General features: G+C 43.1%; 1 protein-coding gene across 1 annotated transcript; it reads left to right on the forward strand.

The window, feature by feature from the left end:
* Nucleotides 1-21171: 21171 nt before the first annotated feature.
* Nucleotides 21172-23619, forward strand: LOC118511862. The gene is made up of 3 exons (XM_036055446.1): nucleotides 21172-22022; nucleotides 22094-22287; nucleotides 22361-23619. Coding segments are annotated over exons 1-3 (924 nt in total). The 5' UTR covers nucleotides 21172-22020; the 3' UTR covers nucleotides 23089-23619.
* The last annotated feature ends 2041 nt before the right edge of the window (nucleotides 23620-25660 follow it).

Below are 25660 nucleotides of genomic sequence, written 5' to 3' on the forward strand. Positions count from 1 at the left end.
GAAATACGCTTCGAGCATGATGTCCAGTTGTGGGTAGATATGGAAAAGTACGCATCAACCGATGAGTTGCTGAAGTTAATCGAATACAGTCCTAGTGCGTGGTATCCCCGGCAAATAGACGCCATTCTGCCAGCTTACGGATATAGTGCAGAACGGTACGAAAAACTGCTGGCAATGATAACCCATTTTTGGTCCGCGCTATGGCCATTGAGACAATCGAACACGAGACGGCTCGCTGATAGTTTACAGGTATCGCTTGGTGTTAATTCAAACAGCTGATTTGCTGGTCAGTGATCATTCGTTCGTGTAAATGAAAGCTTAGCTTTAGAGCTTTCACTTTGTTGTACCTCACTTTGGCGTGGGAATAAAGATAAATCTCAAACTTATAACGTTACATCATCTACGTTTCACTTCTTTCCATATTGGTATCACACAACGCGTGTCCGTCACGCTCGGCCGCCTGACATCAAGTGTGCGCCCCTTCCTGCGCTCGGTAGCGATTGTGCCGTGAGGTTCGTCAAACCTGACGAGTTACTGAACGATACAGGATGGCTCATAATAAACGCGAGGAATAAACGAACAAACATAGATAATACCTCTTTAAAACAGCATATCTGTACAAAACGATGAAATTTTTAACATGTTCTTTCCAATTGAAATTCGTCCAAATACTTCCGAGTGTTTGATTGCCACTCTCTACTCTTATGTAGTTTCTTCTATTTCTTCTTAGCTTAGTAGCCCTTCTAGGTCATGGTCATGACTGGAATCTAATGGCGTACTAGACTTATTCATACCACGGAAGAGGATAACCTGTCCTCACTACAAGGAAACGGTTCGGATGCGAATAGAACCTCGGTCGTACCGTTTGAAGACCGGCGCCACTATAGTCTCTACCGCTGGTCGCCCTTAGTGTCTATATCGCATTAATAAGCTTTTTCAATCTTTGTTAGCGATGACACCAAGCCACAATCATACCTGCCCTAGTAATCGTCGAAACCATTCCCAAAAGAATAATTCGAGACGTTTGTTGTTTGAGTCCTAGATTTATACTGAATTTATTAACAAAATGATTTTGATTATAGCAATACGGCCAGGCCGTTCTTTATGAATAAAAAAAAAAAGATCTTGCTAATATTCTAACTATGTATGTGTTTGTGTAGTAATATGGAGGAAATACGGTCGCCATGTAACGTGAAGGAAAATGGTCGCCATGTAGTACGCGGGATCGGTCGACGGGGCTTTGCGCATATGCGATTTGAGTCGCGCCGTACGTAAGACGAGAGCGACGAACAGCAACTTGCTGAGCGAACCAATTCTTCCCTTTATCGACTGTCCAGGCAATCGTGAAGATTCTAGATGAGAATCTTCGTTACTGGATTGTTGGAGACATCGAGGCCTTACCTTTGGTAGGGGGACACTCGAAGCTCATCGGCGTTGAGTCGGCCAGGCGACTCTCGATATTCACAGGGAACATCCCTTACTGGCTCGTTGGAGCCTTTGAGGCCTTACCTTGGGTAGGGGGACTCTCAAAGCTTTTGAGGGGAATTGGACGTCAGATTTTGAGTTGCGTCAAGTCTCAGCCCAGAACCAACTCTCTCGTTGGCTGGGGAAGACAGCTTTATTTATACCAAAAATTTCTTAGTTTATGGTTAGCTCATTCGCCTTAAATAAGGTTAAAACTCTTTACGTTATTGAGTAACTTCTTGGTTGACGGCAAGACCATAGCGCTTCGTTGTAAACAAAAGAATCAAGTTACTTATGGAATTTTCCTTAGGGTGATTTGGTTTTGAGTCGTTTCCGTTTCTTTATTCATTAACCTGCTGATATGAAATAATCATCATTTATTTGCTTGCTTCGGGGCGAACGCTGCGCTTGCATAAAATGTGTCGCTATGGGTGAGTTGGTCGCGGTGCGATCGATTGCTGCGCTTGCATAAAATGTGTCGTTATGATTATGTCTGTTTGGATCAATTTGTTTGCGATGGTTCGGGGTGGATAAAGTGTTACGCTTAGTTGCTGACCGTTGTCTGCACAGTGCGATGTTTGGTGCATTGGTTGGTTTGGTTTCGTATTGCCTTGCGCAACTCGCTAGTTCTTATTGAAATGGGTGTTTGGTCAAATTTGCTGAATATGCTGTTCTTGGTGGGGTATAGGGTGCTTGAGTTTAAATAATTGTGGCGTAAGGTTCTGATGTGATTGATCGTTCCTACGTACGTGTTTATAAAATGTATGTTTTCATGAGGTGTTTTTGAGATGTATAGCTGGGATGCTACCAAATGAAATGGAGTGTTTTGAAAGATGAAATTGTTATTATCCTTTTCAGATATATTAATACATCCAGATCATTCTAAACCGTATATATTGACAACGGACGCATTCGATTTTGCTATAGGTGCTGTGCTTTCACCAATTCATTTTGCGTCGCGTACTTTGACAAAATCAGAAGAGAAGCATTCTGTACCCGTAAAAGAGAATTTTTTGGGCATTGAAAACATTTAGAAACTATTTATATGGTGCTAAATTCATCATATACACAGATCACCAACCATTAACCTTTGCCTTATCTCCAAAAAACACGAACGCAAAGCTTAAGAACATGAAAGCTTATCTTGAAGAAAATGATTATCAAATCATGTATAAACCTTACAAGAACACAACATTATGCTTCTGATAGTGGCGATATGTTCATCATATCCACTGAAGCACCATTCAATGTATTCCGACACCAAGTAATAATTCATTAAGGCAATAATAATGTAGAAATAGAACATCCTTTCCCTAACTTCGAACGCAAAATAATTCATATACAAGATATTAATGAAGACTCTCTTTTACAGATACTAAAGCAGCATTTCAACTTTTCAAAAGTGAACGGATTATTAACAGATGAGTTTATCACGGCTTAAATTCAAGATGCATACAAAAAATACTTTGGAAGACAAAAATTGTTAAAAATCCGTATAACACAAAAAAAAACTAACCAATGTACCAGATGAAACCGAGCAATGGGATATCATTTTGAGAGAACACCATCGCGCCCATCGTGGATTGGAAAAAAATTAAATCGCAAATTTTAAGAAAATTTTACTTTAAATTTAATTTCAATTTAATTTTACTTATTTAATTTAAATAAAAAGTTAAAGGTATTTACAAAAAACTGCCAAGTATGCCACCAAAGTAGATATGATAGAAATCCTATTCGTTTTCCAATTCAAGCAACTCCAATTTCTTCTGAACCGTTTGAAATAGTACATTTGGATATAATGTTTATTGCAAATCTTACTTTCCTTACATATATTGATAAATTTTCTAAATTTGCACAAGCCCGTCTCGTAAAATCTCGAGCTGCGATTGACGTGGTACCAGCAGTAAAGAAACTTATCTCTACATATAAATTTCCAAAATTGATAGTTAAGGTCAATGAGAAAACTTTTAAAATAGGTTCATTAGTCAACTTCTTCAATGAGAATTCAATTAAACATACCTAGTAGCAACAGGGCGAAGTGAAATGAACGGAACCGTGGAACGTTTCCATTTTACATTACAAGAAATCTATAGAATAACTAAAGCAGAAAACTACAACAAGACTCTTACTGAATTAATTCACATTTCCCTTACAATACCATTCATTCTTGTACCAAATATAACCCATACGAGATTATAATTCCCAGCAGTAACAGTTGAGAGATTATTTCAAATGTGTATAAAAACCTAATAATAAAACAAGAAAACGATCTAAAATATCATTAAAAGAATTTGAGAGCTAAGCCAATAAATATTTCCAACAATGCTTTTGAAAAAACACGATTGAGATCAAAAACAGCTCCGCAGTACAAGGAAATTAGAATAGATAAAGTTAATAGAAGCACTATGACCACCACTGATGGAAGACGTGTTCATAAAATGATATAAAGATTCGCCAAAACTAATATCTTTTAATTTCTAATAATCTCATAATCTAATAATCTACAATCTCAGATTAATGATACTGCTAGTCCTCGGACTAGGCCCGGCAGAACTATATCGATAAAGAAAATTGGAGATGTCCCGTTATTCACTTACAACAAAGGAGAGTTAACCGATCGTGGGAACAGCGTTATGCTGACAGTGCGACCAGGAAGCGGACACATTCGGATTCCGGCCCGTCTGAAGCAACGAGACACCTTGATAACGCGACAACGCAACCCAGGCGTGTATACGTGCATTCTCTCTCTTCTCTGTTTGTAATAAATAAATTAGTCCTAAACAAAACTCGGTATTGGTCAATCGCAAAAGTATTAGAAAGAACCCTTGGGGAATTACCCCTCATAACTCGCGTTAGACTTATTGAATCGATTAGTGTTATGTTGCAACGAACCACGTACGATCTAGGTTGCGAAACTTAATGCCGCTTTCGCCTTTTTCACTGTCGCGCGTTGATACTGAGATTGCACTCTTCACTGTCGTGCGTTGAACTTATCGAACCATGGATGATGGTTCAGTTGGCCGGCAAAATGCGATGCTGAGATCGCACTTTTCACTTGTGCGCGTTTAATTTATCGAACTGTCGATAAATGATCAATGTACCGAGCCACGTACAAATTGGCCGGCGATCACACCTAACGTGCCAAACTTTTCGACCCGTCCGTGGGTCACTTCACCATCATATCCTTAAGATGCATTTATTTTAAACAATGCATCTAGGCTGTACGAAAAACTAATTTGAAATTGGTCAATATAAATTCCTCTTTTTTTCCTAGGATAAAAAGTGATTGAAGATAAGGTGCCCTTTTACGGTTTCGAGAAGGAAATGTCTCCAAACCATCTTCAATTGTATTAAGCTTAGTAATTTAGAATTAAGAAATACGGTCAGGCCGTTCTTTATGAATAACAAAAAAACAGCGATTGGACTGAAAATATCCTTTCAAAACCACCTTATGTAACAAGTTCATTTAATGGTGCTTTTGAAGCTGTGAACGGCTAGGGGTTTCTTCGATCGAGGACACGCTCACCGTTAAATTGTTCTTCTATTCCAGGATAATCTTCACCGATCAAACAAATACCCTTAAACCTGGATCAAGCCATCAATAATCTATCACAAAACCTATTAGAGGATTCATTCTATCGCCAAAAACATAGAGATATCTTTCTCTCTTTAATGTCGAATCCAATATTATCATTCATGAGTATGAGTCCAATATTTCAATCCTCTTCCTTGAAAGATATATGGATCTTTGGAGATGCCGTTTTCGGTGGCAGTCAGATAGAGGTCAGGTGTGATGGGTGAGTTTCGTAGCGTAGATTTCTAGGGTGGAAAGTATTGGTCAATTGCTTATGGGTAAACTTCAGCATCAACAAATCTTTAGCAGGTTCTGTTGTCAATTATGTAGCAAAACCGCACTGCCATGGGTATGAATCTGACGCTTCTTGAAGGATGACACAGACTCTCCATATCTTACTCAGACTCAATATTTCCACGAAGTACAGAACGATAATATGTCATCTAACCCCGCAGAAGCATGGATGATATGGCTAAATTGCGCTGAGGAGGATACTGTTTCCTGATCTATAGGTGTTCCAAGTTACCCCAAGAATCAACATAGAGCGATGGAGACTGGTTTTTATGGTAAAGGACTTCGTGATTGCATGGATGATATGAGGAAGTACTACCGGAAAATACCACTAGGCGATGACCCTCACAGACTACTGATCCATGGTGGAACAAGCCATCAGCAGTACGATCGAGCAAACAATTGGCCTCGTGTCTCGTAGCCTGAGGAAGGTCTGAGAAGAATACAGCGCGTAGCCGATGACAGATACATCCATCGTGTCGATTGCGTCTGTTCGATAATGTGTAAAGACCGAGTAAAGTGTGTAAAGGTCTTTTTACCTCGGTTTCCACTTTCACACCATAACGCGATGTGAGTGTAGTGTATCTTACACACCTTTATCGATCATCTGTGTAGTGTATCTTACACACCTTTATCGATGATCTGTGATAGTATCAGTAATAAGATAGATAGTAATGTAGTAGACTAAGTTACAATCAAAGAGCGAGGCAGTTGCACGATATCCGCCTACCACGAACGACTGTTTAAAACAGATAACAATCCACAAGAGCACGGGTCGTAGTATTCTTGATATTCGGAGAAGTTGTTGCGTGAATATGACGTTAGAAGCTAACAAGAAATAGTTCTGAACTAAGCAACAGCCAATGCTACTGGAACAGATACTCCAAGTACGAATGTGATTGGTGTTAATGCCTTGTTGGTGTCGATTCTCAACAGAGAGCGCTAGTAGTTTAGCCCATTTCATAAAAGAAAATAAATTTCCAGTGTGCCCCTAAATGTAGGTCATGCATGTGCGTATTAACGAGCAACGAACCAATAATTAAAATTACGAAAATAGTTATGCATCGCTAGAACTAAAACGAATGCTTGTTGAGATATATAGGCAAGGAAGTGCACTTTCATCGGGGGAGGGAGAGATGTTGTGGATGGTGGACTAAACTTTACTTAGGTGAAGTAAAGTTGATGGATGATGAGGTGTATCTTCTCTCCAGTGCAATATTAGTTCACTTCAGTTCAGTCCAGTTCAGTTCAATTCAGTTTATAATATCTTTAAGACTATTTCGGTATCATGTGTAAATAGGTTTTGTCGCTTTAATTATAGTCTCTCAGTCTAGCATTTAATTTGTACCTAAAATTACGTCTGCAAATACCATGATGATGATAACACTCAAAATACGTGTTCATATTTATTTCAAAGTTTAGTCCCACCCTTTCCCATCCTTGATTTCCCTCCCTTTTTATTTTTACTAAGTTCCATACAGTCCAATACTCCGGATTAAGATTCGTTACGCAAACAAGACGAGAGTTACGTTCATACCTAAGACTCGACTCATAATGTATGAATTTAAACACTCAATTTCGACATTTTGACTTGCCTGTCCCTTTGTCAATACATTAAATTATCGATCATTTTGGTGACATCGAACAGTCGAAAAACTACCGGTTTTTCTGTTGACTTAACAGTCGAAGGATTAGAAAAAACCTATTTTTCTAGTTTTAGTAAAACACAACAGCAAATGTTAAGAACTTCCAAAGCTTTATCACCTTAACCAGCAGGCATTGTAAAACTTTGTCCAGAGCATCCGTCTAAACGATGAAGGTTTTGCTGGACAAGATAAATATTGTTTTACACAACTCGCTGTGCATTTGACAGTCATTCATAACAAGCGGCTGCCGGTACTAATGAAAATTTATTCTTTGAAGTTGAGCATGTCAAGGTAAATGTCACAGCTTTGTGGCAAAGTACCGCTCGGGAAGGGATAGTATATTTATCGTATAGTTCTTAGGTAAATGATTGAAGCAAAATGAATTCAGCGATTCATCAATAGTAGTTTTATTTTCATTGCCATGCGTAGTTTTCATCATTTTCTTCATTGGCACTACAACTTCGAGAGGTCTTGGCCGGCAATTACTAGCTTTACTTTCACTGCTTTGTAGTCAATCCAGCGGATAGGGAGATTCGATCCTCTGAAGTGCATAAACACCATGTTCAATCAAGCGACAAATAATTCACTGTCCTTTTGCTTATCAATCAGATTTATAACAAACTTAAATGTTCTGCATGACAGCGTAATGTCGCGCTATGTAAATGAATGCAGGTAAAGTAATTAGCTACACGCTAATTACTAACCTAACGTGCCCACAATCGCGTCCAAGGATGCATGTAGGGAACTTTGGCGGCATACTCCGCTGGATTGTTGGGAAAAGGGGAAGGGAGGAAGGGAAGTCATGAGCTGGTACACGGACAAGCCGATGCTACCAGGCCCATGGGAACAGGTTGAGGAAGAGGAACAAAAATTGCAGCGCCGAATCGAAACTTTGCTGGGGAACGCTGAAAGATATCCAGTACACGCTACCCGCCAAAGACATGCACTGGATCAAACAGCTGAGCAACTTCGGGATTTAGACAAAGTCAAGCTCCAAATTCTTGCTGGTGTGAAATTCTCAAATTGATTTATTGTTGAATCCGTAGCTACCAAACACAACAGGATTGTTGTAGCGATTGATAGCCTGTCTTATTACTAACGTATCGGATGGAAATGACAAATTCGTTGACCTTACAGGAAGGATACCTACGCACGCAATAAAAAAAGAACATTATGAATACTAGGCGGTGGCCAATGCAGACATGAAATGAAGATCCCTTCCTAGATGCACTTCAACCACACGTGCTAAAGGCCATCTACCGGACGGAATATTGTCCTCCTTGACAATTACTAGAGTACCGGGCTTGATGAAATCATCGGTTGATTTGAGCCATTTTGAGCGCGTTTGAAACTGCTGTAAATACTCACGCCGCCATCTGTCCCAAAACCGACGTGATAATTATTTAACATGACCCCAATGGGTCAATCGATTCGATAGAAGTTACGTTGTGTCCACATCGGGAATCTGCAGCAGGGGTGATCCGACGAGGAAATGTCCCGGTGTCAGTGCTGTGGCATCGCTGGGATCATCCGTCAATGGCGTGATGGGACGGGAATTTAAGCAGAATTCGATATCCGCCATCAGAGTCGTCATGTCCTCAAAGGACAGTATACAGTCGCCTAACACGCGTACCAGATGAAATTTTATAGACCGTACAGCTGCTTCCCATTACCCGCCAAAATAGAACGCTCCAGGGGGGATGAATTTCAGATGATGCCTTTCTCGAGGCATGCCATGTTTGTATGGCTGCTTGGTGCTCGTCGGACCGGAATAGCTGATACAGACTATTCAGGTGGTTGCTGGCTCCCTTAAAATTCGTGGAATTGTCCGAATGAAGTTCCTCTGGGTCGAGGACGTCGGGCCACGAAGCGTCTCAGTGCAGCGATAAAGGCATCTGTTGTTAAATTTGACACCAATTCAATGTAAACGGCTCGATTAACGAAACAGACAAAGAAGGAGACGTACGCCTTTGTTGCCACGATTGGTTTATGTGGACCCTTTACCAACACAGGACCGCAATAATCGATACCACTTATGGAAAATGGACGTGCTACCATTACTCTTCCCAGTGGAAGACCTCCAATAAGTCGTTCAGAAAAGACTGGTCGCGCTCGGAAACACTTGAAGCATTGGTGGTAGATCTTCCGAGCAACATTGCGGCCGCCAATCATCCAGTATCGCTGACGACTGTAGCTCAGCATCAGCTGCGGTCCGGCATGCTCCAACAAAGAGTGGTAATGCTTCATCAACAAGATGGACTTCCAGGAACTATTAGCGGGTGCTTGGACTCCATGTGCAGAGATGAATTCTCCAGTCGGCCGCCAACACGAATGATTTCGTCTTTCCCCAGCTGCGGGTGCAGCCTTTTCAATTCGGATGAGCTTGATACTGACTCCTTTCGTTGCAGTGATTTAAACTCGTCCAGAAAACAATCACGCTGTGCAAGCCGGCAAAGGACGTCTTCGGCTTGCTTCAGGTCGGCTGTGGTCAATCCTTTGCGGTCGTATGACCGCCGATGAGTGCAGCGATTGAAAAACTGCATACAATATCCAACTATTCGTCTCAGGTTGAAAAATGACGAGTAGAGAGAGAATATCCAATGTGGTGCAGGTACTGTAGCTGTGCATGCGATGGTGGAAGATCGTTGCTCAGCTGCTACAGCATCGGTTTCCGTTGTTGATGAGGTCTGAGGCCAATTCTCTTCCGACAAGAGTATTCATGGAGGTCCCTGCCACCATAACGAATTATTTAGCAACTCACGTGTTAAACAGCCTCGTGATGCCAAATCTGCTGGGTTGTCCACTCCTGGGATATGTCGCCATTTGCAACCCTCGGTCAGTTGCTGGATCTGCGACACACGATTGGCGACGAACGGTTTCCAACAACTTGGTGGTGATCGAAGCCAATGGATAATTGTTGTCTAGTCGGACCGAAAAATGACCGGAATGTTGATGTCTATCACCTTCTTCACCTTCTCGTATAGTTGTGCTGCTAGGTGTGCACCACACAACTCCATCCTGGCTATTGAGTGCTTGCTGTTAAGGGGTGCTACCTTGGTTTTCGATGTAAGGAGCTGCATGATCGAGATTCTATCTGACGATTAGCTGCGAAAGTAGCAACATGCTCCGTAGTCCCGCTCAGAGGCATCGCAGAAAAAATGGAACTGTGTTTCGCAGTGTGAACCTGTCACCGGGACCGCGCCGCAAACTACTCGGGGAATCTTTATCTCCGTCAGGTGAACTAGCGGGGACTGAAACTGACTCCATTCCATCTGTAGCTGAACTGGTCCCACCCAAATGGTTGTGCCTTGTTGTTTTGAAGACTCCATACTCGTTGCAGGAACTGCTTGGCAAGTACTTTAATGTGATATACAATCCCCAATGGGTCGTAGATGCTTGCGATGCAGGAAAGCACATTCCTTTTTGTGATACTCTCGGGCAGCTTATACTCTGCCACCTTGAATGACAGCGAGTCGGATGAGGGATCCCACACAAGGCCGAGTGTCACAAGAAATCCTTCGCTGTCTTAGTTCGAATACGGGGTTGAATCCAAGTGTTGCAAATCAACACTTGCGAGTGAGTCTAGTTGGTTAGATGCCCACTTACGAAGCGAAAATCCACCTTTGGTGTATAATGGATTCATCTGGCATTGCAATTCTTGCGCTTCCCTTACGGACTTTTCACCAGAGACAAAGTCGCCGACGTAGAAATCATTGCCCCTTGCTGCTGCTAGAGGGAACTCTAAACCATGATCCTCTTTTACCTGCTGAAGCGTTCTCGTTGCCAGAAAGGGTGCAGTGGCCGTTCCATACGTAACCGTATTCAGCTCATATTCCGTAATTGGCTCGGAAGGAGATGATCGCCAAAGAATGCGTTGCAATGGACGGTCTCGAGAGTGTATCCATACCTGGCGATACATTTTAGCGACGTCTGCTGTTAATGCCACTTGATGCACCCGGAACCGTACTAGAGTCGTTGTCCCATCGTTTTGTATTGTGGGACCAACCATAAGAGTGTCATTTAGTGACACTACCGTCGACGTCTTGCACGAACCATCGAACACTACTTGTTAGTTCGATAACGAACCGTTGTTGAACCGACCACGCGAAGGAGTGATCGTTTCGGGAAATCTCCGCGCAGATTCCTGGTCTTGTCAGAGTTGCTTGAATCAGGCGGCTAACCTTTTTTCCTGGATAACCAAGAGAAGTTTTTAGCGGCGGACTCGCACTTCACTAACTCGGCGTGGACAACGGGAATGCCGTAGCTCGATCAGACGATAAACCTTTTTTCCTGGATAACCAGGAGAAGTATCTAACCGTGGTTCTTGCTTGGCTTATTTCGCCTAATTCTTCCGACGGAGTGGGGAGACACCAAAGTGCGTAACCAATTGCCGGAGGGAAGGCAAAGGTGAAACTTTCCCGATTCTGTATGGATACTCAAACAATGAAACACAAGCTTCTTCGTTGAGGTTTGGATTACAAGTCGATTTTATTCTCAAAAAAGCTTGTTTTATATACTAAAATTCTGTGGGAAAAAGAACATGAAACAGCATTACATCGATCTCCTTTATCCTAACTCGGTATGCCGATGTGTTTGACCCCTGCCAGGCGTCGACTAGTGTAGGAGGTCTGTTAGTTTTGTTGTAGATGTAATGTTACAATGTCTGGTAATTGTGGTTAACGTTACCCTATCGTTTTATGATTATGGGTAATGCATCGTGCATCTGTGGTTCAAGTGCGTATGCCTATTTTCCTATTGCCTATTGCCTGCGCGTCGTTTATTGTATTCGTCAAATTGGTCTTTCCTTCACTGCCCTACGACCATGGCTTGATCTTCGCGATGGTCGTTTTTTCATGAAACTAATCGCGCAATGACAATGTATGCGTTGGGTTCTAGCGTTAACCTTTTTCGGCCCATGTTCTTCACTTTCGTATTTTATTACTTGGCCTGAGTTTATTTATGATTTCCACATGTCGGGATTTGTCCCTTTTTCGAGATATTTCCAAAACGCATCATACTCTTGTTTTCTCATGGTAGGAGGTCGCTCTGTTAGTTTAGGTTTTTCATAAATGAATATTTGCCGTTGAGAATTTATCCTAAACAAAGATATTTAGTTATTTAAAGTTTTTCATCTAACTCTTGCACGCCGTTATTTTAGCTCAATTTTATTTTGTCGCATTCGCAACACTACTCGACACTTCCTTGTCGTACTATCCGCCTTGAAAACGGGATGATGGGGAAGGTAGTAGCATTCTGAAGGCCGTTTGTCGATAGTCATTCTGGTCATGTGATCTAACTCCAGATACTCGTTCATAAAATCCGTATAAGCTTTCCGCGTTGCAGGTTCTCGTTCTAAGCGTCTTTCGATGGCCAACAATCGTCGTAATGCGATTGGTTGGGAATCGCCAAGCTGTCCGATCATCTCAGGTTTACGGGGAAATGTCACTATGTATCTGCCGTCAGCATCACGCGCTGTCGTATCCGCATATATTTTTTCACATGCTCTCTCCTCCACACTCCAACTTGGCGTAGCTCTCAAATCCTCGATGGCGAAGAAGCGTTTCATCAGGGTTTCGAGAGATGTTACTGCTGTTGCACATACGGTAGGTTGCGTTAATGATGGAGTGAGTGCATTTCCGCTGATAACCCATCCAAACTTAGTCTCCTGAAGTGTTGGACGATTATTAACGAGCGACAATCTCCGTTCTAGGAGGAAATTATAACAGAATTCCGCTCCTAAAATTATGTCAATGGGGCCAGGGCGATGGAACGTTGGGTCGGCAAGTGTGCATTCCAAGGGTATTTTCCAAGCAGATATATTTAATTGATGTCCGTTTGGATGATTAATGGCTCCTACGGCTACTATCATACAGTGGAACTGTAGGAGTTTACTTGGCAAGCTAAACTCCTTTAAAGCACTGGTGGGTGAACACAACTGCGATGTGTTTGCCCTCTGTGAAACTTGGCTATCGGATGAAATTAAATTAACCTTCCCGGGATATAACATAATCCGTGAATATCGAGTTACTAGGGGTGGGGGGGTACTGATTGGTGTTCGAAAGAGTCACACTTTCACCAGAATACCCACCATAAGACAAGAAATTGTTGAAACTGTCGCAGTTAAGGCAAAACTGGGCGTTCTTCACGTGACAATGGCATCCATTTATATCACCCCGATAGCCAATAATGAAAAGGAAAAAATTGAAGTTGAATTGAATTGAATTGAAGGAAAGTTCAAAGAGGATCTTGGAAATTTAGCAGTGGTCTTGCCTGGACTGCTTTTGATCCTGAGAGACTTTAACGCTCATGGAATCGACTGGGAAGGATGAAATTCGCACTCCTATCATCCGAGATTTCTGCGACAGATTTGGTTTTTCGATTCTCAACTCAGAAGAGGCAACTAGGATGCAGACACCTCAAAATAGGGCGAGTGCACTGGACCTGTCTCTATGTCCATCAGTAATAACCCTGGGTTTTAGTTGGAAGGTGATCCAGGTCCCTATCGGCAGTGACCACTTGGCGATAGAAATTTTCTACATTAAGGGAGGATGTTCAGTAGAAGGAGTCCCCGTTACATGTGACTTGACGAGGAACATCGACTGGACGAGATACGGCGAATTAATAGCCGCTTCGCTTTCACTTGACTTGGAAGATTTGTCTCCTGTCAAGGAGTACGAAAAACTTGTTTCACTGATAAACAAGTGCGCCCTTGAGGCCCAAACAAGGCGCTCCCACCAAGCAAGGACATTTAAAAAACCTCCCACTCCTTGGTGGGACAAGGATTGCCAAGCGGCTTTCACCAAGAAGCGTGAGGCATTTAAAGCCTTCCGGGACACGGGCTCGAGGTCCTTATATGAAAAATATAAAGGACTAGAGAGAACGTGAAAAAACCTGTTGAAGGCGAAGAAAAAGGGTTATTGGCGTCGATACGTCAATAATCTAGACCCTACCACTTCACTGTATTCGCTTTGGAGAATGGCTAGAAGGATGCGAAACAGCAACAACATCAATGAGAGCGAAAGCTTTTCTGGCGAGTGGCTGTATGAATTTGCCCACAAGCTTTGTCCCGATTTCGTTTCTGCATAAAACTTTACACAACATGCGCCTGGTTGTGACCCTAGGATGGACTCACCGTTCACAATGGTAGAGCTATCACTTGCTCTCCTATCAAGCAAGTGTTCCTCCCCAGGTCTGGATCAGATTGGTAGCAAATTGCTTCAAAATCTGCCCGACATAGGGAGGAAACGTCTGTTAAGCATCTTTAACAATATGTTGGAGGTCAACAGCGTCCCGCAAGAGTGGAGAGAAGTGAAAGTTGTCCCTATCTTGAAGCCTGGCAAATCGCCATCAAGGCATAACTCGTATCGGCCAATATCGTTCCTTTCGTGTCTGAGAAAACTCCTTGAAAGGATGATTCTTTTCCGGTTTGAAGAATGGTTGGAATCAAACAACCTTCTGTAGTATATCTGCTACATCTGCTAACAGCATGTTAGATCATCCCGTACCTGCCTCACAAACCAAGAAAAGGGCAAGAATCATAAAAGAAACAGAAATTAGCACAAACTACCGCATGCCGATGCGACAATACAAACATGCAGAAAATAGGTCATAAACAAGCATAACGAAACATTTATTGTTGTCACTAGGGCCATACGCAAAACTGATACGGAAGAACCGCACTCTGTAAATAAGGAAGACACATTGTAAACCCAAAACCCGGAACAACTCAGCAGCCACACGTTTACCAAACATATGTTGGACAAATGTTGGCTGACCATCAAAGAAAGCTTCAAATAAATAGAACCGCTCGAGAAGCAAAGGCAGACAGTGCCGAGTTACAGACGAAGCATGTTGCTGATGCAACTCGAGACTCCGACGTCAGTAAAAGTAACCAACGTCCAGAGTCTCATTTCAACCCGTCGTTGTTCAATCACTGAAGGGAACCTCGATCCGACACCAGTTGTCTAAGTTCACCTCCGCTCGATGTGTCATCGCGTAAAAGTCCGAGTTAGCACTTTCCAATGAGTGCCGCGCACCAAATCGTACAGCGATCGTAAGCCATAGAATCGAACGTGTGCCGAAGCGTCATCCGCATTGTTTACCACATTTCTCTCAAATACCCAGTTTGGTTTTCGTAAAGCCAGGGGTACTAATAACTGCTTAGCCCTTCTGGTAACAGAAATAGAGCTTGCTCGTGCGCGCAAGCAGAACATGGGATCTATTTTCCTGGATATACAGGGGGCATTTGACTCAGTATCACCATACAAGCTGAGTCAAAAACTAGAAAATGTGGGGCTGGGTCCAAAGTTCAATAACTTTCTGTTCAACCTTTTGTCGGAGAAAGCTATGTATTTCAACAATGGTCATGTTCAGCTAAAGCGGACCAGTTTCCATGGACTAGCACAAGGGTCCTGCTTGAGCCCCCTGTTATACAATTTTTATGTTAGCGAAATAGATTCTTGTCTAGCACCAAACTGCAGCATTAGACAATTGGCTGACGACGGCGTCATATCTTTTGCAAGCAGGGACGCCGCCGAAATACAACTGGCTTTACAAACCACGTTGGACAATCTTGCCGAGTGGTCTGAAAACCTTGGTATCAAGTTCTCTGCAAAGAAAACTGAGATGGTAGTCTTTTCTCCTTTCAGCGACACGACGAAAAACAGGGAGAAAAGACTATTTAACCCGAAAATTGATGTCTTTTTGTACGGTGCAAAGATATCAACTACCGACAATTTTCGATACCTTGGTGTTTGGTTCAATTCAAGGCTAAACTGGAGTACACACATCACCCATCTGGTGCAAAAATGCAGTAAAAGAATCAACTTTCTAAGGACAGTCACAGGATTCTGGTGGGGCACACATCCATCAGACGTCCTGCGACTGTATAAGACAACGGTACTATCCGTGTTGGAATATGGAAGCATATGCTTTCATTGGGTATCCAACACGCATATCCTCAAGCTAGAGAGGCTACAGTATCGTTGTCTTAGACTCGCACTAGGGAGCATGAAATCAACACACAACATGTCCCTAGAAGTGATGACCGGAGTGATGCCGCTAAAACTTCGTTTTGAAATGCTGTCGCTTCGCCTTCTAGTCCGTTCTTCAGTATCAAATCCCTTGATCGAAGAAAATTTTAAAGCACTTCTAGAGACAGGTTCTAAGAGCAAGATCTTGAAAATCTACGAAGATTTTGTTGCCCTACAAGTGCATCCTAGCGCTCCACAGGCATTAAACCGTGCTGCCCTTCCTGAGACCTACAGTTCCCTTTTAACAACAGATTCCTCGTTGCACGAGGAAATTAAGACCATACCGAATGATTTTCGCCCGATGGTAGTTCCGGGCGTTTTCAGGGATAAGTATGGCCATTTAGATCAAAGTAGCCAGTATTATACTGATGGATCATCCTCTAAGGAGGGCACCGGCTTCGGCGTTTTTAATGAGTCCGCCGAAGCATTTTTCAAATTGCGGGAGCCGTGTAGTGTCTACACCGCAGAACTAGCCGCAATCTTGTACGCACTATTGATGATAGCAGCGAGACCTTCGTATCAGTACTTCATGTTTACAGATAGCCTTAGCGCTTTTGAAGCACTAAGATCCCCGAAGGCTATTAAGAGTTCGCTTTTCGCTAATTTGGGTACCTTCTCATTGTGGAATTCCCGGCAACGAGAAGGCAGACTCACTGGCCAAAACAGGTACCCAACAAGGCGCATTTTATGACCGTCCGATCTCGGCCCGAGAGTTTCTTCGCCTACCACAGCAACTTTTCCTGTCTCGCTGGCAGAGCATGTGGGAGGCGGACGATCTCGGGCGATTCCTTTTCTCGATCTCTCTGCAAGTGTCTCTGCGGCCTTGGTTCGGTGGGCTCTCTGTGGACCGGGCATTCATACGCATGATGTCTCGACTCATGTCGAATCATTTCGCATTGAATGCACATCTTCAGCGTATAACTCTGGCTCAGACGAAGGTGTGTGGCTGCGGTGACGGATTTCTCGATGTGGATCACCTTCTGTGGTCCTGCGTGGAGTTTGAAACTGCAAGACCCTCCTTGTTGGGCGCAGTCGAGAGCATCGGCAAACGACCGGGTGTAGAAATTAGAGAAGTGCTGGCGACCAGAGACCTCGCTTACATGAGGCTCATCTTCCGATTCGCCAGAGACAACGGTCTCATCCTTTGATTCCGCATCCCTATTATCCTTCCATTCCATATCCGCCATCTCCTTTTGTTATTCGTTGTGTTGTCTTTGTCGTATGTGTTAAGTGTTTTTTTGTAGTGCCACGGGTGATCCGTTGACGAAGCAAGAGCATCCGGGGTTAATGCCGACACTGTTGTAAAAAGGGAGGCAGACTTTTTTGAGCAACAGTGTTCTTCATCTCTGTCTAGCCTCTGTCTAGTCGTTGGGTTCGGAGAACAGCCTCGTGATTAGCAGAGACCCTGCTGTGACAGGATGAATCTCGCCGATAGTTTCTGGATTCGGTGCTGGCCTGGTTGAGCTTGAGCTATCACTGCTGGGCAGTTTGAGGAGCGCTTTACGCAGGCAAATGTTTGTACTGTGCATATTACTGTTTTCTTTTTGTGTTGTTACAGTCCAGATCCGCTACACGGAAGGATGTTCCGCTTCACACACTAAACTACCACCAACAAACCAATAGAAAACAATAGAACCGGACCAACCTCACACAACCAACATCAACACAACCTTCACATTGGTCGTGGACAACTACACTGCAATCACCACATACCCACATCCGAGCATGCCCGGGATAAGGCAAAATAACAGGGAGGAAATGCCTGGTTAATTTAAATGTACTTGTAATTGTCAACACTCGCGGTGTTGTCAATACGGCGTCAAGCCGTCTAACTAAAAAAATAAATAAATATAAATATCTAATTGATGAGTTGGTAAATCCGAGGCAAGTTTGGAGAGTAGCAACATTTCCATGGTGAATTCGTCGCTCGAACACTTCGGTCGTATGGTTGCTCTGACGGAATGCCGCACATTTATTCCGGTACTGCCACCAACACCAGACAATGGCACGTTGACTAATTTCCGCGGCAGCCTCAAACGTTGCACTAATTCCCCAGTGATGAAACTGGACTGGGCCCCACTATCCAGGAGCGCTCGAGCTTGGTACTCGATCCCGTTGTCGTCCACAATGTTGAGTATGACCGTCGATAACAGCACCGTCCCCTTCATTCTTAACCCATCGTCGACTTCATTAGAGCTTTGTGCGGTAAGCTAAGCTGAGTGAAAGTGGAACTGGACGGCATAGGTTCGTGTTGGGTTGTTGAAAGCACAGCGGCTTCTATTGCGTCTTGTTCCATATGTAGCAAGGAGTGATGTCTTCGCTGGCACTGACGACACACCCATTTGGATGGGCACCTGTTCACCGAGTGTTCAGTTCTGAGGCAGTTAAAACATAGACCGAGCTCCTTCACCTTAGTCCTTCTCGCGCTGACCGACAATGCTAGAAATTCCGAACACTTGTGTGGATAATGTGACTGTTTGCTGCAGACTTTGAAGTTCTGAAGTGTGCTACTGAACACCTTGATGCTTGACGGTTTAGTTTTATTTATTTATTTATTTTCGTTATTACGGTCATGCCGTATGGTCGAGAAGACTCTCGACATGGTGTTTACAGAATATAATTGTAGTAGGCTTTTCCTCCTACTGTATTGTCTTATCCCGAACATACTCGGTTGAAGTGTTGCGATCGCAGCTCCATCTTGTTGCTGCATCATCCGTAAGTGGTCTTATAGCGTCGTTACTTGTAGCTTTCGTCCTTGCTGTGTAGAGTTCTGTTGGTTTGCTTTGTTCGTTGGTTGAAGCTGTCGCTCTTGTATTCGCTCAACTTGTGTACCGTGTTTTTTACATGTTCGCTACCTACAAGAATCCACTAATATACACGTGAAACAACCAATGTTAATTTATATGTTAACTACATCTGTTTATTATATTGATCCACACGATCCGCACATTAAGGCCGTCACCAGCTAAGAGAAAGCAGGATTCTTCTTTCGATCCTTCGATCCCCCCGAAAATCTTCATTTTTCATATAGCTGTGTAGAGCCCATGTTTCTATTGTAGCGACCTTGGCTGGGCCGCAACGATTTCGAGCGGCGGCGAGTTGTACGGCGGCTATTTGTCCGGCGGCTAACGACAGCGGAGACGAGAAGAAAGACACGACAAACTACGAAGAGAACGATACGAAGATTTTCAGGGCGATCGAAGGATCGAAAGAAGAACCGCGTTTTCACTTAGCTGGTGACAGCCTTAATGTGCGGATCGTGTGGATCAATATAATAAACAGATGTACTGTAGTTAACATATAAATTAACATTGGTTGTTTCACTCAATATGCCTATAAAATGCTGTTTATATTGATAAGAATAGCACTTTTTCAATGAATTTAGCCTGAAAATGTTTTAGGAATGGTTCGGTACGGAGTCCTAATTTTTATTCATCCTTCTTTCCGTTTCCTTCTTTCATGCCTTCTTGGGTTAGAGCTGTAACGGTCTTCCTTCTTATCGTCTCGATTGTGGGTTGAGAGCGGTCTTCCTTCCTACTTTCTCTGTTGGTCCTCCAGGAGATGTGATCCTCGTCGTGAATGGAATGATACTGGTCCTGGTTTGGATATGGCACCGTTTTTGTACTCTGGTGTCCGTATCCAGAACCTTCTGGCGCTTTGTATCCGCCTTCGCGTATCGGATTCCCGAATCTTCCGCGCTCGTATGGCCCGCCTCGCGTGGCGGGTTCCCGATCCTTCCAGAACTCGTACTTCGTGCGTTTTCCCATAGATGGCGTTCTGCAAGTGTTTGTGTCCTGGCTGTTTTTCTGTTCCGCGTTTCTAGCCTAGGACGATCAGTCGCTACAAACATGATGATCGGAAAATGTTGGTGGTGATAGTGAAACATTAATTGGAACTGAAGCGTTTTTGCAGGAAGAACCAGGAAAAACAAAATGATCATTAAATAACGGTGTTGGTGATGATAAAACAATTGGGGGAGTTTTATTAAAAGATGGCCAGATTGCAAAGGGTGGTAAAAGGTGGTGGTACCGATTGTTCTGCGGCTGTAACAACAGGTGACGAATACCATGGTCGAGATATATGCTGTCCATGATGCTGAAAACACAAAGGTAGTTTAGTTTCTTTTATACGCTACGACAGAAAACATACACATTACAGGATAGCCGCGCGTACAAGTGCTTGGACGATCACACCAGCGACGATGGATTCAAGGTTTTCGGTAAGCAGAATCACTGTATCGAACAATAAAAAAGATGCAACTCACCTTCACTTTACAATCTGCCCCCGAGTATTTCAGAATCACAAAGCAAGCTTTGACAAATATCACAGATGCAATGAAGAAAAGTACGCAATCACAAGAATCACACACACACCCACATGCGAGACAGAACAAGACGAATAGTCATAGAAAAAACTGTGGGGGTAAGAATATCCTTTCGGTAAAAGACTCGAAAAGGCCTCCCCTAGAACTTTTTGTGTGCAGCACTGTGGCCTTTCATTTTCAGTGCACAGTGGGATTTATGTATGGTCAAAGCTCGTTTGATGAAAACATTGTGCTAAAAGACCCGAGAAGGCCCCCTCTGACATCTTTTGTGTGCAGCACTGTGGCCTGTCATTTTTATTGTACAGTGCACAGTTTTGTATGGTCATATTTTCGTTTGATATAAACATTGTGCATTGTTCCTTAATATTGGACGGCGAGTAAAGCATGATAATATACTTTGTCACAAGTGATTTGAAATGTTATTAATCTTATTTTTCCTCCTTCACTGAATATCTATGCCCGTTAACAAGTATCGATCGAACCAATGTTCCGTTACAGTCCGGGAACACCGTGTATGTTGTAAGCCTGATTGGTCACTCCTAGCGTGACCAAAAATTATTACGTAGCTCCTGTAAGCCAATATAAATGGTCAGGATAGAGGGAGGGGGATTTAATCGAATAATAAGTAATATTTCATTCGACTTTATTCAACCATTTTTTACCACACTGGAAGCACACTGTGAAGCTTTTGAGAAGTGTACTGCGGATTGCATACATTCAGGCGTAAATCCTACAGTGCCTAACAAATATTGTGAGGGGGGGGGGAGCTTCTCAAGTCTATTAAGCAACAATGCACAATGTATTTGTCACACGATTTTTGACCATACAAAAACACACTGTGAAACAAAAATTACGGCTCACAGTGCACAAAAAAGATTAGAGCGGGGCCTTAAACCTGGCAGATAGCGGACAAGCATTGCAATTTCGTGCATCGTTCGTGATTCTATCAATTCAGAGGTCCAAATGCTTCAGCCAGCCCTGCCAGTAAGTCGTTGAGACATGCTATGCAAATAACCTAACGCATAGACGTATCAATATCGGACAGCGACGATATTTGCTAATTGGGGAAATGTCAAATGTCACATTAGCAAAACGATGAACAATAAACTATCTCTTCAAGAACAGAAAAAACGTGTTTCCCCCGTGATTCATTCTGTGTGCATGAATTATTCAACATGTCTAACAGTGAAAAGAAGCGGAAGTCTGATTCTGCTGCTCTAAGGGCTTACAAGAACGTGATGAAAGCGCTGCGGAGAAATCATCACTCGGGTGGAGAAACGCCAACGCCTTATGCTTCGCAGAGAACACGACCGTACGTCCGATTTGTAGATAGTGATAAGGAAGAGGAAAAGGACGATTGGCTGATCGATGATAGGAAAGCGATAAAGCGAAAAAAAAAGCCGTGTTTCTTCACTACATGGAAGTGGATTCGGAAGAAGTAAATCCTGTTCTTCTTTAACGAATGCACCAGAGGAACAGAGAAAGCTAATCCTAGAGCCATATCAACCGCCGACGACATCAACGATTACATCAATCTGCACGACACCTGTAGTACCTGCACCAGTGCTGCATGAAATAAAGGTGATCCTCGATACGGGTGAAACATATACGGTACATTACGACCAGAAGCTGATTTCAACGACACAGACGGTTGAATGGTTACGGAATGCGGTTGCTTTGCAGTATATTATGTGAGTGGCTGCGTAGTTGTGTATAGTAGAACGATCAAAACATTATAACTTCTTTTGTTATTTCTATGCAGGAAACACGGCAAAGATCCCTCAATCAAACTATACCTGTCGGATGGATGTGACACATGGGCGGATTCCGATACACTCCAGAAGCTGCTAAAACATAACTCTCCCAATGGCATCATAGTGCGAGGCAAAGTCTGCGGTAGGAATCACATTAATTTGGAACAGTTTTATGACGAGTACTGTCAGGCACACAACCTTGGTAGGTTTGTTGCGCGAGTCTTCTCCCACAAGATTACAAATATTGTTTACTTTTTTCAATTGTTTGTTTGTAGAAACTGATGTCGGTTTAAGAACACAGCTCTTACTGATGGATCGAGCTGCCAGCATCGTTCTCATGCCCGACTTTGCCTATAACATTCCAACGAGGCCCATTCCACCGCAGCACATACTCTACATGGTTATTTTTGTAAGCTTCTTTCAGCAGGACTGGCTGAAGCATTTGGACCTTTCAATGAATAGAATCACGGACGATGATATTGCAACGCTTGTCCTTTATCTGCCAGCTTGTCGACAACTTCGTATCCTTCGCTTGAATGGGAATTGTCTCACAAAAAAAGCGGTTAAGATGCTTTGCTTTGGATGTACCGACTCGGTTGATGCGATCGGCGCAGCAGCAAACCCAAATGCTCTTGGAGGAGGGCTATTGACCGAGCTGGATCTAAGCCACAACTTACTGTCCGACGATGCTTTAGTTCCGCTTGCTCGGTTGTGCAGAAATTTATCAAAATTACAAGTTTTGTGTATTAGTTCAACAGATATAACACACTTACCCAAGAACATGGACATCAAAAGATTACAGACCTTAGATGTTTCAGAAAATCCGCTAACAGAACAATTCGTTCAGTATCTTTTGAAGCTGCTTGGCGAAGGTTTCCTGCGTGAAGCACACCTTAAATCGCTTCCTGTCTATTGTAACACCCTTAAACACTTTCCCACAATCGAATCGATGTTTTGCGAATGCTCAATCTGGCCAACTGTCGGCTGTCGGATGATGAGCTAGAATCTTCAGTTTTACCTGTCATCGCGCGAAATTGTCCTTCGTTGACGCATTTGGATGTGTCGTTAAATACCGGGCTTACAAAGAGCTCTTTTCTGGCCGTGTTGAGGAGCTGTGCTGGGGCAGTGTTTAAATTACAGGAAATACGCTTCGAGCATGATGTCCAGTTGTGGGTAGATATGGAAAAGTACGCATCAACCGATGAGTTGCTGAAGTTAATCGAATACAGTCCTAGTGCGTGGTATCCCCGGCAAATAGACGCCATTCTGCCAGCTTACGGATATAGTGCAGAACGGTACGAAAAACTGCTGGCAGTGATAACCCATTTTTGGTCCGCGCTATGGCCATTGAGACAATCGAACACGAGACGGCTCGCTGATAGTTTACAGGTATCGCTTGGTGTTAATTCAACCAGCTGGTTTGCTGGTCAGTGATCATTCGTTCGTGTAAATGAAAGCTTAGCTTTAGAGCTTTCACTTTGTTGTACCTCACTTTGGCGTGGGAATAAAGATAAATCTCAAACTTATAACGTTACATCATCTACGTTTCACTTCTTTCCATATTGGTATCACACAACGCGTGTCCGTCACGCTCGGCCGCCTGACATCAAGTGTGCGCCCCTTCCTGCGCTCGGTAGCGATTGTGCCGTGAGGTTCGTCAAACCTGACGAGTTACTGAACGATACAGGATGGCTCATAATAAACGCGAGGAATAAACGAACAAACATAGATAATACCTCTTTAAAACAGCATATCTGTACAAAACGATGAAATTTTTAACATGTTCTTTCCAATTGAAATTCGTCCAAATACTTCCGAGTGTTTGATTGCCACTCTCTACTCTTATGTAGTTTCTTCTATTTCTTCTTAGCTTAGTAGCCCTTCTAGGTCATGGTCATGACTGGAATCTAATGGCGTACTAGACTTATTCATACCACGGAAGAGGATAACCTGTCCTCACTACAAGGAAACGGTTCGGATGCGAATAGAACCTCGGTCGTACCGTTTGAAGACCGGCGCCACTATAGTCTCTACCGCTGGTCGCCCTTAGTGTCTATATCGCGTTAATAAGCTTTTTCAATCTTTGTTAGCGATGAAACCAAGCCAGAATCATATCTGCCCTAGTAATCGTCGAAACCATTCCCAAAAGAATAATTCGAGACGTTTGTTGTTTGAGTCCTAGATTTATACTGAATTTATTAACAAAATGATCTTGCTTATATTCTAACTATGTATGTGTTCGTGTAGTAATATGGAGGAAATACGGTCGCCATGTAACGTGAAGGAAAATGGTCGCCATGTAGTACGCGGGATCGGTCGACGGGGCTTTGCGCATATGCGATTTGAGTCGCGCCGTACGTAAGACGAGAGCGACGAACAGCAACTTGCTGAGCGAACCAATTCTTCCCTTTATCGACTGTCCAGGCAATCGTGAAGATTCTAGATGAGAATCTTCCTTTCTGGATTGTTGGAGACATCGAGGCCTTACCTTTGGTAGGGGGACACTCGAAGCTCATCGGCGTTGAGTCGGCCAGGCGACTCTCGATATTCACAGGGAACATCCCTTACTGGCTCGTTGGAGCCTTTGAGGCCTTACCTTGGGTAGGGGGACTCTCAAAGCTTTTGAGGGGAATTGGACGTCAGATTTTGAGTTGCGTCAAGTCTCAGCCCAGAACCAACTCTCTCGTTGGCTGGGGAAGACAGCTTTATTTATACCAAAAATTTCTTAGTTTATGGTTAGCTCATTCGCCTTAAGTTAGGTTAAAACTCTTTACGTTATTGAGTAACTTCTTGGTTGACGGCAAGACCATAGCGCTTCGTTGTAAACAAAAGAATCAAGTTACTTATGGAATTTTCCTTAGGGTGGTTTCGTTTTGAGTCGTTTCCGTTTCTTTATTCATTAACCTGCTGATATGAAATTATCATTCATTGATTTGCTTGTTTCGGGGCGAACGCTGCGCTTGCATAAAATGTGTCGCTATGGATAAGTTGGTCGCAGTGCGATCGATTGCTGCGATTGCATAAAATGTGTCGCTATGGATTATGTCTGTTTGGATCAATTTGTTAGCGATGGTTCGGGGTGGATAAAGTGTTACGCTTAGTTGTTGACCGTTGTCTGCACAGTGCGATGTTTGGTGCATTGGTTGGTTTGGTTTCGTATTGCCTTGCGCAACTCGCTAGCCGAGTGCGCTAGTCGGTTTTTAATGTTCTTATTGAAAGGGGTGTTTGGTCAAATTTGCTGAATATGCTGTTCTTGGTGGGGTATAGGGTGCTTGAGTTTAAATAATTGTTGCGTAAGGTTCTGATGTGATTGATCGTTCCTACGTACGTGTTTATAAAATGTATGTTTTCATGAGGTGTTTTTGAGATGTATAGCAGAGATGCTACACCTCCCTTCTTTTGTTGAATAATGTTATGATTGAGCATGGTCTGGCGAAAGAATAACATTATTCACCTATGTCGGTTTTAATAGATGTTTGTGTAGTACTGACGTTTTGTTAGAAATGTTGTGTTTGATTTTGCAGTTTACATTTCCTATTTCTATTACCGTCAAAGGTCCTATGTAGACTGGATCT

The sequence above is a fragment of the Anopheles stephensi genome, chromosome X, assembly GCF_013141755.1.
Source record: "Anopheles stephensi strain Indian chromosome X, UCI_ANSTEP_V1.0, whole genome shotgun sequence".
Classification (NCBI taxonomy): Eukaryota; Metazoa; Arthropoda; class Insecta; order Diptera; family Culicidae; genus Anopheles; species Anopheles stephensi.

Excerpts from the sequence above, each read along its gene's own strand:
- LOC118511862 (XM_036055446.1), top strand. Across the intron at positions 22,288-22,360 it reads CTGTCAGGCACACAACCTTG|AAACTGATGTCGGTTTAAGA; the intron begins GTAGGTTTGTTG and ends GTTTGTTTGTAG.